Source organism: Pagrus major, chromosome 22 (genome assembly GCF_040436345.1).
Source record: "Pagrus major chromosome 22, Pma_NU_1.0".
Lineage (NCBI taxonomy): Eukaryota > Metazoa > Chordata > Actinopteri > Spariformes > Sparidae > Pagrus > Pagrus major.
In genome coordinates this window covers 1255583-1269290 of record NC_133236.1, presented here as the reverse complement: position 1 = coordinate 1269290, position 13708 = coordinate 1255583, and the positions used below count along the sequence as shown (strand labels likewise).

Below are 13708 nucleotides of genomic sequence, written 5' to 3'. Positions count from 1 at the left end.
TGGCACACGGGAGTTTAACTTCTCCCTCCACATGGGTAACTTATTGTTAACCGTTCAGTAAAAATTGATTTGGGTGAAGGACGCCAGGCTCGGTGAATTATTTTTACGGTGCCATTCGTGAAGACCGAGCAGCGCGTGTGCAGACAGCAGCCCCATCCTCGCCGTCACACAGTGACATTGACATATCTGTAGTGTTGTGCTGCCGTGCACAAGTTAATGTGTGGACAGTGACGGTCGGCTCCGGCGCGCTTTCCTTGCTGTCCCCCCCGGCTTCAGCCACAATGAGCGAATACTTCAGCCTGTCCGACTGTGATATTATCGGCTTCGACCTGGACCACACGCTCTGCCGCTACCATCTGAAGGAGACCTCCAGGGTGAGTATGTGTAGCGCGTGCAGCTAGCTCCAATACATAATCATACGGTGGCCGCGACGCTTCGATCCGCAACACATCTGGATTAAAAATAGCACCGAGCCGTCAATACGCTCCACAATCACTCGTCAATTGTGTCTCGCTTGTATGAATAAATGCTGGTGAAAACGCCTAACAGAGTGGGTGTTGCTTACATAGAGAGAGTGTGTGAGATGATGCGATGCTCCTGATGCTGCAGTCACTGCGTGACTCACAGGTTGAACGTCGGCGGTGATCGTCATACATGTCTGTAAATGCTCTTCGAGGCCAATTGGCAACAGCATCTTCTCACATCAGAATGCATCCGCTTTATTAGGAGCAAAATTCACCGCAGACTCAGTGTACAGCTGGGATCTGTGACACCGAATCAGAGCCGGCCCTGACCAATTTGGTGCCCTAGGCAAGATTTTAGCTGGTGCCCCATCATGTTAAGACAATTTCCATCACACACACCAATTACGTTCATACACTCACAAAGACACCGCATTGCTTTATTTCAATTTTCTGTACTGTAGAAATAACACAGTATTAAAGAAACAATTGCTTGTAATTAAATAGAATACATAAGTGAGGTATTGCACAACAATATAAAATCAAAGAAATCAGTACAGATTTACAAATATAAATAAGACTATTGCACAAAAAACTATATTACAGAAACCTCAGTGCAATATGCATAATGTAGACATCTGTTGAGAGACCACATGATTTACTGTAATGATGGAAAGTCCGCTGAGATGTTCTTGCCCTATAGAAGATCTCAGGTAGGTTTGAATGAGTTTGAGCCTAGCTGTGCTGACATGGAGGGGACAGGAGCACTTACTGCATTGCTGGAAGCTGCTGAGGTGGAGATGTCGGCAGGTGTCCGAGGATCTGCAGGCGTGGGAACAAAATATGTAAGAAGTACATTTGAAGAGAGAAGAGGAGTATATTTCCACCACTGATTATAACCTATATTTCCACCTCCATCTTGAACAAAACATGTAATCAATAAACAAATGGAAGAGTTTGAAGCTATTATTTACAAAACAAAACAAATGGTGAGCCTTTTAATTGACTAACGTATTACAAGCAAGCTAACATTGGCTATCTTGACTAAGATGTCAGTTAAAATGTATGCCTGATTTCTTGAGACAGACAGTGAATGGTTCATGCATGTCAAAGTGTGTTTCTCAAAATTATTTAGTGGGTTATTCCCCAAATACCTGAATAGTCTTTCCAACATGCCCAAATGCATATAAGGTGGGAGCAACTGACTATAACTCTAGCTGTGTTTTAAATTCACTAATGTAAGCTAGAAACACTCTGCTCCAACAGTAACTACATGTAGTTCATCACATTACCTCCTTCTTTCCCCGTTTTCCTCCTCTTCTTTCTTTTCTCCCCTCGCACCAGAGGGATCTGGTCTGTTGTCACGTTTCAGTCACAGGTAACTCCAGTGTGTTGACGGCGCTGGGCAAGTCCAATTAAGAGGAGGGTGATGCGCCGTTTGATTCTGCGGTAAAGTTAGAAAATAGGGCGTATTTAAGGGGTTACGTAGTTATGTTGTTGTGGACTTTTTTTTGTGAAGTTTTATAAATAACAGTATTAAAATAGTATTGTAAAAAATAGTAAAAGTTAATAATTTGATGCTTTTCTTTCTTCCCTAATTTGTGCCGCCCTATGGATGGATAGCATTTGACTAAACTGCCTATGCCAGTGGCCGGCCCTGCACTGAGTGACAAAAAAAGATTGACTTTGAATCCCAGCAAATCATTATGGCTTTGTCAGGCCTGGAGTTCATGTATACTCTCTTTTGTCCCATGCATGTCACATGTATGTCTACTAATCCAGTCAGTACTTAGCCTTGGAAGGGGACCCACAAAACAGTTGCCCTGTAAACCTGTTTAAACCTATCCCAATGCAGATGCACACACGCAAATGATTTCTCTTACAAGCCAATATGTGTTCAAGACCTAGATACTGTAGAAGATTTGATTACTTTACACTCATTTGTTGCTCTGTATTTAATCTCAGCCCTATGGAACTCCTAGGTTTAGCTCAATGTTTTCGTTTTCCGGCTCATAGGTTCTCATCGGTTCTATTTTCAGCCACATTAGGCAGCTGTTTTCAGTGACAAAGTTCTGATAAGCCCACTGTAAACTGCCTGCCCAGCGCTAAATGGTCAGCAGACAGACAAAGTTGCCAACTATGGTCTTCTCAGAAGTTAAAGACGAGTGAAAAAGAGCTATAAAAAAAAGTGAGAACAGGACCTATAATTAGTTGTTGTATGCAAACATGCCTCCAAATGAATGTTAATATTCCCGTGTGTCTGTTGGATGTGTGAATTGACAGTTTTTAGCAAATATTTTCGGCAAAACGTTAAAGGACAAGTTCACTCAAAAAAGAAATTTCAGTCAGTATCTACTCACCCCCATTCGGATGGGAAATCGAGTGAACTTCTGTAGTTCACAAAACATTTCTGGAGATTCAGCAAAACAGCGTTGCAGCATTCTCCTAACCAACGGAAGTACATGGGGACCAGTTTTAAAACAGACAAAAACAAATGGCTCCATACAACTCATTTGGTGTAATCCAAGTCTCCAGAAGTCCTGAGATCCCAGATTGATTTGAAAAGACGTTATTAACACCCTCGGTGCATGGTCGACCTCATGCACCCACTCGTGCATTGGGTCTTTTAGTTTAGCAGATTTTAGCTTAAAAAAGGGTGTAAATAACGTCTTTTCAAATCAGTTTGGCATCTGGGGTCTTCCAGAGAATTGCATTATGCCCAACAATCTCAGCAATAAGAAAAAAGAATAAGTCCAAAAAATAAATAAATAAATAAATAACAATAATAACAATAGTAATGATAACAGGGAGAGAAATAGACAATAATGTTTATCATTGTACTAATAAATTATCAGTTCAGTTTAAAAAAAAAAAAAGGGGGGGGGGATCTTGCTATTCACTAGTCCCAAAATAGAAACTTGCTCTAGCTGTAATAACCGGATACAGAAGAAGAATACATAACCTAATTTGAAGAGGATGTATTAGTGGCAGGTGTCATTGTCTTAACTCATGAATTTGCAGTCAAGGTACTTTACTAAGGTAATTGTAGAAAGGTGTCCACATCTCATAGAACTCTTCAGCTTTGTCTTTTACTATGAATGTTAGTTTTTCTAATGCCAGAGTGCAGGACATTTCTTTGATCCATTGTTTAGAGTTTGGTCTCTCACAATCCTTCCATCTTAAAGCTATTACTCGTTTGGCTTGTAAAAGACAAAAATTGATTAGTTTCCGTTTCTTTGCATTTATGTGGCAGTCTTCAGGGTATATATGTAGTTGACACAGTTCAGCTTTTATAGGAACAGCAACGTCTGTCAATTTAGAGATCAGGTCAAGAACTTCTCTCCAGTATATTTGGAGCTTTTGACACTCCCACATACAGTGAAATAAGGTGCCAGTTCCGTTACTACATTTAATACAACTGTTGGGAATATTGTGGTTGAAATGGTGCAGTTTGACAGGTGTAATGTATGTCCTAAACAGCCATTTATATTGTAACAATCTGCATCTAGTGTTTATGGTTTGAGTTTGAGCCAAGAGGCATGCCTTCTCCCACTCTTCAACCGTGATCTGAAGGTCATTCTTCCAGGCAGATAAATAAGAGCCTGAGTATTCTTTTAAACCTGTTGAGAGCATGTTATAAAATATGGACAGTTGTCTCCTGCCATGTAAATGATTTACTGCATACTGTTCAATGTCAGAAAGTTGCACAGTAGTTTTAATTTGAGAATGCAACACTGTTATGCTGTGAAGATCTTTTAATTGACATGGCGGTGAGTAGATCATATCTGAATTTTCAGTTTGTGTGAACTGTTCCCTTAATATGTCAATATTTTTTTTTTGAACTGCTTGTTCTGCTGCCTCCAAATATCAAAACATCATGTCAACGATCATCACACCTAACTAGCGAATTAGGAAATGAGCGGGAAAGTCAGACCCCGGCATTGTCTAATTGGAAGAAAATCCTGTATTCTTGGCTTTCAATGCCACATGGTATTTGTCCTTTGCATCATGATTGTGCTGCTCATTGCAGTAAGTGATGTTATCTCTGTTGTTTTGCAGCTGATCTATGAGAGCTTTGCCAGGTACTTGGTGGAGCATAAAGGCTATGACAAGGACCTACTGGACCTAACCCCCGCTACTTGGGATTTCTGGTGAGTCAGCAGCAGCAGTTGCCCCAGGCTAGAGGTCAAATGAATACCTAGTTATCCTTCAGTGATATTAAGACTATATTCATCCAATACTTATGGTTTAAAACCCAGCCTTGGAATGACAGTGTACAAACCTGCACTGTATCACAATAAACATGCTTCCTTCTTTCCTTTGTTGACTATTGTAGTTGAGCAATTTACCCAACCCGAATACAAATGCTTGACAGTTGCCAAAGACAAAAAGAGTTACTGAAAGGACAATCAACAAAATAAAAAAAACATAAACATTACACTGCAGTGTCACTCTATCAGGATCTGAAAGAATGCAAGCATTGCTGAAGTCTGTCTTTGTCATTTTACTATCCCTTTATGTTATATATTTAAGTTAATCCTAATTTAAGTGAAACATACGCTGCCAAACCCTGTGAAGTTCTGCATGTGTCCACACACAGCTTAAATCACCTGGCAAAGTAACATAAAAGAAAAACTTGTTCAAATAGCTCTGGAGTTGTTTGAAAGGCTTATTTATTCAGTTCTATTGGAGCTAGGGTAGGCTGCTAGTTTCCTTCTGCTTACAGTTTCTGCGCTAAGTGAAACTAAATTAAACATATCCCTGACGTATTTTATGGTCTGTCTCAACTGAACACACTGTCATACAATTGAGATACTCTAAATTTAACAAAATTTTAGTTTGGTGGCAAATCAGTGCTTTGCCAAAAATGTTTATCTGATTTTAACATTTTATGTCAGCTAAAATATGTGTATGTATAATATTCTGTGTCCAGCTTTAAAGGGCTAGTGGTGGATCTGGAAGATGGAAACCTTGTGAAGCTGGCTGAAGATGGAACTGTCTTGCGGTATGCTCTTGCTGCATGAAATGTATTTGATCTGTGTCCCAAAACATGTCTTCAGTTCCTTTGTCAATTTTTTTATTGTTTACACAGAACTTTTATACTGGTATTATCAAAAAAGTTTTTTTTCTTGCTTGATTAGAGCGACGCATGGAACCAATGACCTCAGCACAGAGGAGATCATCAAACATTATGGTCCAAAAAGGGAGTGGAAGCACTTCAACAGCCTCAATACTTCCTTCACAAGATCTGGTATTATATATATATATATATATGTGTGTGTGTGTGTGTGTGTGTGTGTGTGTATATATGTGTATGTATATATGTATATATATATATATATATATATATATATATATATATATATATATATATATATATATATATATATATATATATATATATATATATACACTGAACAAAAATATAAACGCAACACTTGTTTTTGCTCCCATTTTTCATGAGCTGATCTCAAAGATCTAAAACTTTTTCTATATACACAAAAGATCCATTTCTCTCAAATATTATTCACAAATCTGTCTAAATCTGTGTTAATGAGCACTTCTCCTTTGCCGAGATAATCCATCCCACCTAACAGGTGTGGCATATCAAGATGCTGATTAGACAGCATGAATATTGCACAGATGTGCCTTAGGCTGGCCACAATAAAAGACCACTCTGAAATGTGCAGGTTTGCTTTATTGGGGGGGTCTGGGGGGGTCAGAAAATCAGTCAGTATCTGGTGTGACCACCATTTGCCTCACATCTCCTTCGCATAGAGTTGATCAGGTTGTTGATTGTTGGGTTAGGGTTAGGCACAAGTGTGCCTTAGGCTGGCCACAATAAAAGGCCAATCTGAAATGTGCAGTTTTGCTTTATTGGAGATGGCTTACGGTAGAGAAATGAACATTCAATTCACGGGCAACAGCTCTGGTGGACATTCCTGCAGTCAGCATGCCAATTGCACGCTCCCTCAAAACTTGCGACATCTGTGGCATTGTGCTGTGTGATAAAACTGAACATTTTAGAGTGGCCTTTTATTGTCTCTGGATACGACACGTATACAATACGTATACGACAGCGTGTTCCAGTTCCTGCCAATATCCAGCAACTTCGCACAGCCATTGAAGAGGAGTGGACCAACATTCCACAGGCAACAATCAACAACCTGATCAACTCTATGCGAAGGAGATATGAGGCAAATGGTGGTCACACCAGATACTGACTGATTTTCTGACCCTCCCAGACCCCCCCAATAAAGCAAAACTGCACATTTCAGAGTGGCCTTTTATTGTGGCCAGCCTAAGGCACACCTGTGCAATATTCATGCTGTCTAATCAGCATCTTGATATGCCACACCTGTTAGGTGGGATGGATTATCTCGGCAAAGGAGAAGTGCTCACTAACACAGATTTAGACAGATTTGTGAACAATATTTGAGAGAAATGGATCTTTTGTGTATATAGAAAAAGTTTTATATCTTTGAGTTCAGCTCATGAAAAATGTATATATATAATATAGTCCTCTTTGCCACCGATGCTATTTTCTCTCATGTAGGCTAATGTGTATTATCTTGGATTTTTCTGGTCTTTGCAGCAAAATATTATTTCTATGACAACTACTTTGATCTACCTGGGGCTCTCCTCTGTGGAAGAGTTGTGGACATGTTGCATAAGGTAATATTTGATAAGATATGGTATCATATTAGTGGTTGAGATTTTAACAATCACATAGTAAAATGTAACTTTATGTTTTTGTGAATAGCGAGGAAATGAGGTGAATTCCGATTTTTGGAAAGACATGGTTGCTGCCATCGACCACAATTACAACACATCTGCATTCAAAGGTAGGCCTTTTAATCCAATTTTCAATCTTCTTGTCAAGGATCCATACCTTAAAGAAGAACAAAACGCACACACAGTACACAGAAGATATTTTTCCTTTTCAAACTAGAACTTTTATTCTGTGTTTTGGTCAGAAAGTGGTACATAACTTAACATAATCAATGGGACATAGTTGTTTTGAAAAAGAAAATGCAGTTTGAATTTCTCATTCTGTGTTTTTCTGATCACAGTGCTTGTGAGAATGTGCAGATTCCTAATAACAGTACAACAGTTTTGTGTGTCTTTTGTATGTATATTACAGGAAAATTGTTAAACAACAGACATTAATAAAAACAAACACAAATAAAAGACATGCTGTAAATGTTACAGGCAGTTGTAAAGCACCACTTAAAATATCTTCCAATATAGTTTCATGTTTCTTAAAATTCCAAAGGCACACACATGGTGAACTGGGGGAAGGGATTAGTTTGAACCATGAATTTTAAAATTGTGTGACACATTTATATGTGTGTCAGTCAAATAATTTGTTGGCAAATTGAAGGCTTTCTTGTTGTAAAGATTAGAATGAGGCAGTTAAACTTACAAAAAATACAACCATTCTTTATTTCATCTACAATCTCAATTTGGAGTTTTCATTTATCTATTTCTCTGAGTAGTTCAATGTTTTGTAAGGTTTTGAGGTTTATTTGGATTTGTGAAATCACGTTGAGGCAATCAAGAACCCAGAGAAAGAGCAGTGAACATTATCTGCTGCAAATACACCATTACTCTCCTCATCAGGGACCTGGACATAGACTCTGTCACCAGCGTGCAGCATAAGAACAGTGCTGCCTGACATTTGATCCAGGAAGCCCTTGTTGTATTCATCATAGGTGAAAACAACTGGTTCCTCATTTCTGTAGAGGGCCACCAGGGCATTGGCTCCATTGACATGCATATGATAGCTGAAATAGTAGAGGCCTGGAATCTGGCAGGTAAACACACCAGTGTGTTCGTCGTAATGCTGCTCTCCATTGTACAGAACCTGGTTGAACTGGATAGGGGTTGCAGCTGGAGGGTAGGCCCTGGTCAGCACAGCGCTGAAGGCGGACATGGGAGCCTTCATCATCTCATGAGACATCACAACCTCGTGGGACTTGATTGGCATACTCTTCTCATGGTGGTAAATCACCTCTCCTGGTGGGCCAGGCTGACCAGGAGGACCTGCTGGACCTGGAAGACCATCTTGACCTCTGGCACCTGGAATTCCAGGTGGACCATGAGGACCTGAAATTCCCTTAGCCGTCAAGCCAGCTGGGCCAGGTGGGCCTGGAAGACCTGGATGGCCCTTAAATCCTTGGGGACCTGCTGGACCAGGGGGCCCACTTGGTCCCATGGGTCCTGGCCTTCCAGTCTCACCACTTTTTCCAGGAGCTCCTGAGGGGCCTGTGTGACCTTTTAATCCTGGGGCACCATTTGCACCTGGGGATCCTGGGGACCCAGCATGGCCCTGTGAACCCTTTGGACCCTGAGCACCATTATGACCTGGAATTCCTGATGGACCTACTGCTCCAGGGGTACCTGGTTTTCCAGTGAAACCCTGAGCTCCCTGCTCACCTTTGGTTCCCCTTGGGCCTGGTGCACCTACCATACCAATGTCGCCTTTGGGTCCTTGTGGGCCTGCCTCACCCTGGAATCCTCTTGCACCCTGTGGACCAGCTGGTCCAATAGGACCAGCAGCACCTGGCTGACCAGTAAAACCAGTTGGGCCTGGCTCTCCTTTCTGACCAGTGGTTCCTGGAGTACCGGGGGATCCTCTACTACCTGGAATTCCAGGTTCACCTGTTTTGCCAACACCTGGCATGCCCGGGGAGCCTGGCTGACCTGCAGGGCCTTGTGGACCTTTAGCCCCCATAGGTCCAGGCATACCTGGGGTACCATTCTGGCCTGGTTTCCCTGATGCTCCTGTGCCTGGAGCCCCTGTATGACCCTTTGGCCCTTGCATACCCATTGGCCCGGGACTGCCATCTCTTCCTGGCATGCCAGACTTTCCTGGTTCTCCAGGATAGCCAGTGGCACCAGGTTTACCAACTCCAGGTTTGCCAGGCATACCAGATGGGCCCATTGGTCCAACTTGGCCTGCTGGTCCTTGAACCCCAGGAACTCCAATACCTCTCTCTCCTTTGGTGCCTGGAATACCAGGAACACCAGGATGTCCCTTCAAACCAGGTTCTCCTCTTGGTCCCATTGCCCCAGGGATGCCAGATGGTCCAGGTTTTCCAACAGAAGAAATTCCAGCAGGTCCAGGTGTTCCATGTGCACCAGGTGCACCTCTGGCACCCATTGGTCCAGTTGCGCCAGGTGCACCTCTCTCACCTGGGAGACCAGGGCTACCTGGTTTTCCAGGGCCACCTGGGGAACCAGGTTTACCTGCTTGAGAGTAGCCGGGGGGCCCAGGAGGTCCTGGTGGGCCCTTTGCTCCAGGATGTCCTGTACCACTCTTTCCAGGAGGTCCAGCTGGTCCCATTGCTCCTGGCTCACCTGGAGGACCTGGAGGACCTGGAGGACCGTCTTGGCCTTTAACAGCTAGGGAATACATAAATGCAGACACAGGTTTTAAGGTGTTATTTAGGCAATCCGAAGCACATATCACAATGTCACAGGTATTTGTCCTCGGATCAAATTTATTCAGTTAAATGTTTATAGTCGTTACAAGTTAACTATGTGTTGTACTGAACAATGAGGTTTAATTTAAAAAGGGTACTGCACAGTATTCCTCATGGTCTTGTAGATGGATATAGAACATATACATATAAGTATACAATTGATACAGACATGAGTATCCTTAGTTCTCCCTTAGGAAATGACAAACGGAAATGGAGTGTATATGGGCAAGAAATTCCATCAATTTGAAACATTTTGTTCCATATTCTTGATCTCCTTGTGCCTTCTCCTTTGTCCTTGGATAACCCAAGTTTTGGTATCCTCTATAAGACCACAACCTAACTTAAAAGACTACACCCTATGATTGTAGAGTGGGTTGTGGGGACAGCACTCCTTTTTTCCCAGGTTAGTCTTCACAGCACGACTGGTCTGAGGTGATGTTCTCACCAAGCTTATGTCTGTTGGCTTTGGACAAACACACCAGCTCTGGTGCATTTCAGTTTCATTTGCCCGCACTATACTGCACCCTTCAATTTCCTGCATTGGACATGGCCCTGCATGTATATTTAGTGGTCTGCATGTTGTCAACGTCACCTCATTGCATTTCCTGCCATATAGCATAGAGTTTTATGGGTTTAATTAGTGCATACAAATGCGCTAAACTGGTGTATAATATCAGTTTTTATTTTTTATTTTAAAGGAGAATAATTCTACCCTATAAAGCCAACATATGGCAATGGAGACATTGTTTTTTCTCTAAATTTGTTATTATTACTGTTTTTAAATGTCTTTATTGATGTTTTACATTAGATAGATGACAGGATATGAGGGGTCAAAGTAATTAAAAACAACACTTATGCCAGTGTCCAAGGAACTCAGTGCCTAGCCTTGGCCAGAAGTTAAATCTGATTTGCATTGTGCAAATGTGACATTAAATGTGTCTATTTCTGTGTAAAGTCATGGGGAAAGATGGATATCTTGGATATTATATTTTCAAATTTACCTATATATGATAAATCAGTAATTGTATTAAGAATATAGGAATAGTGATAAAATGAATAAAAACTAAAATAATAAATGGCAACAAAAAACTCTGATCTACCAGGGCTTTAACTTTAAAAAGCAATGAACAGTTGAGTTCAGGAATTATAGTAATCTTTGAACTGTTAGGGTTAGAGCATCTTTGATAAGATTGCTATCACATTGCTTTCCATTGCATTCCATAATTCTGGATGCATCATTGCCAAAAGAGAAGTATGACCTGTCAAAGAATCAAATCCAATAGTGTTGGCCTCTCTTTTTGAACACTTGTTGTGTTTTGAGGAGAAAATGTTTTGACAGGGCTGTCATTTTCAAGCCACATGGAGCCATGCCTGAAACCCCACAAGGGATATTTGTGCCAGAACTGGACTCTTTGGCAGCCAGAAACACCACAAAGTGGAGGTGATGATACTGGCCGCAGTAGCTGACCCAGGACCGGAACCACATGTGACATGTTAACACTGCAAAGTAGTATTCTGCGTATATTCTGTGTAGTACCTTTATTCATTTTATTCCTCCATTCTCAACTCGCCTTCAATAAACATCCTCTCAGTTGCAGTCTTTATCTGTAATTCTTCTCTTACTCGTGGTCCTCTATCGTGAAAAATACCGACTTCATTATCTCAGCTACAGAGTTAAGATCCAGTAAATTTGCAGTGGGTTGTTTGTTAGATTTACTGTTTGAACTCCTGAGAGTGTTTCTGTGTAGTCTTTGTTTTGTTTTCAATTTCATTCTAATCGTGTGGTGTGATTTTAATCCCACAATACAGTTTGTCAGGGCATGCCTGCTACGTGGTAACATCTGTTTTGGAGATTTGTCAGATTTGAGCTCTTGTAGACTCTCTTCTATTTTTATGTGGAGGCACATAGTCAAACCACATCAGAACCACTTCAAAAACAAAACTGGAGAAATATATTCTCAACTGTCAAACAAAAAATTTGAATGATAGTTGGGATATAAATATAGTGTTTTACATCACTGCAGTGACATCATGACTGCTGCTTAGGGTTATTCTATGACACATGAAAAAATGACTTTTGATTTACTTTGATTCTTTCTGTAACCTTCATCTACCCAGAGCACAAGTGCTCTTCTACAGCTATACCCCACTTCACAGTTATATACAGCTATACACATTCACAGTAGTTCTGCTGGTCTGACCGCAACCTTCTATACTAAGCCAATGAGAAATTGTGCCAGGCCTGCGGGATTGTACACCTTGATGGCAGTTGATGCTGGAGGACTGTGTTATTTATGGTTGTGGTTGACTCTGCCAATTTGCGATTATGATTGGAGAATTGTCATATCTCATTGTTGATTACCAAATGTGCATTTTTGTCAGGGGCTTTAATAACGCAATCATATTTTCAGGATTCACAGGTGATCATGATTTTTAGATTGGTATATAAAAGTTATGATCTTAATTTTATTTGACATTGGTCGAATTGTCCAGTTGTTTCAGGAGCAGTGTGTCATATGACTCAGTTATATGAAATTGTAGGCTGTAACTGTAGTTCATTGATGGCTTAATGTTAATACATCTTTGGTGTGTGCCTGCTCCCTTCCATGTGTTCTAATTAGAAATCTGGAAGCGTATGTCCTATAAATTTCACCAGAAGTGCAACGTGGTGCGTCATCTGGTGCTATTTTGCAGTTTAATTTGTCTAAATTTGTTTCAATTGTTGAGCTAAAGCAGATGGCTTATGGAACTGATACAGTCTGATAGCATTTTGCTGTGCAGCCTGCAGTGATTTAAACTGAACAATGGGCTTGGTTGTAGTTGAATTATTATACTAAACAAATTGATGCAGGAATCTTTGCTATTCCTAGTTATTTCCCCCAGATGATTTTGAACCATCTGTATTTGAGTTAATTGCTGCTTATGCCCTCATCACAAGAATGGTCATGATTGTTTTTGTGACTCACCATGACTCTTGACAGGGTAGGGAGTCTTGCTCACTTTTGGCACATGGTAGTACCTCTCAGGGGTGGCCTCAGCCAAAGCGAGGAGGACCAGGAGAACACTTGTTACCCTCAGGTCCATCTTGTGAAGCTAAACCTGCAGAGACAGAATCCATTCATGAGAGGAAGCATTGTTGCTGTCTTTTTCTCCAGTGACAATCAGCAACCAAAAGACCAAATGAGATAATCTCATGGCACCTGTGCTGTTGCACTTCACTTATGCATGACAGTGAAAGTGAAGGTTGGTGCATTAGCTAATCTAACAATAAGAGTGAGGAGAAAGCTGCAAAAAAAAATCTGAATCTACCATTTCTAAATCAGCAAGATTATACATATAACATACATATATAACTTTTTTTTTTTTAAAATCAGTCAGTCTGTATCAGTTTTGGTCTCTTGAAGTGAGCAACTGCTGCAAAAAGTATTCACCTGTAACACCTCTGACTGAGGATTTTTATTACTATGAAATCAAAAACTTGTTGCATTTCCCCCCTAAAGTTTTGACAATGAATTCAAGCCTCTTCTCTCTCTACATCTTAATCTTTAAACTCAAAGGCACAAAGTCCCTCCAAGTGTAAACCTAGTCAAAGCACATGGCTCATTACACTTGTAATGCCAGCAGCCGTCAGTGCTCCACCAGCAATCCTCCCATCAGTGAGAGGCAGGCTGCAGCAGGGAATCCTCTGTGCACTATCCTGAAATCAGAAAAAATGACATCTTACCGGGAAGGTTTACGCTCCAAGAAACAGTGGGTGGG

The 13708-nt window shown here is 41.0% G+C and overlaps 2 protein-coding genes across 2 annotated transcripts in view; one reads left to right on the top strand and one right to left on the bottom strand.

The window, feature by feature from the left end:
• The first annotated feature begins 58 nt into the window (after window positions 1-58).
• The window catches only part of nt5dc1 (5'-nucleotidase domain containing 1), an 82077-nt gene continuing 68427 nt past the window's right edge, over window positions 59-13708 (top strand). Inside the window, exons 1-6 of the mRNA XM_073492282.1 lie at window positions 59-374; window positions 4521-4612; window positions 5395-5466; window positions 5603-5712; window positions 7057-7136; window positions 7225-7306. Of these exons, the coding sequence (XP_073348383.1) occupies window positions 282-374; window positions 4521-4612; window positions 5395-5466; window positions 5603-5712; window positions 7057-7136; window positions 7225-7306 (529 nt within the window). The 5' untranslated portion in view covers window positions 59-281. The remainder of the gene's footprint in view (window positions 375-4520; window positions 4613-5394; window positions 5467-5602; window positions 5713-7056; window positions 7137-7224; window positions 7307-13708) is intronic.
• On the bottom strand, window positions 8005-13033 carry col10a1b (collagen, type X, alpha 1b). Its single transcript, XM_073492281.1, has 2 exons — window positions 12916-13033; window positions 8005-9869 (listed from the first exon to the last, which is right to left on the bottom strand). Exons 1-2 carry the CDS (start codon window positions 13031-13033, stop codon window positions 8005-8007), a joined length of 1983 nt encoding a protein of 660 aa, XP_073348382.1.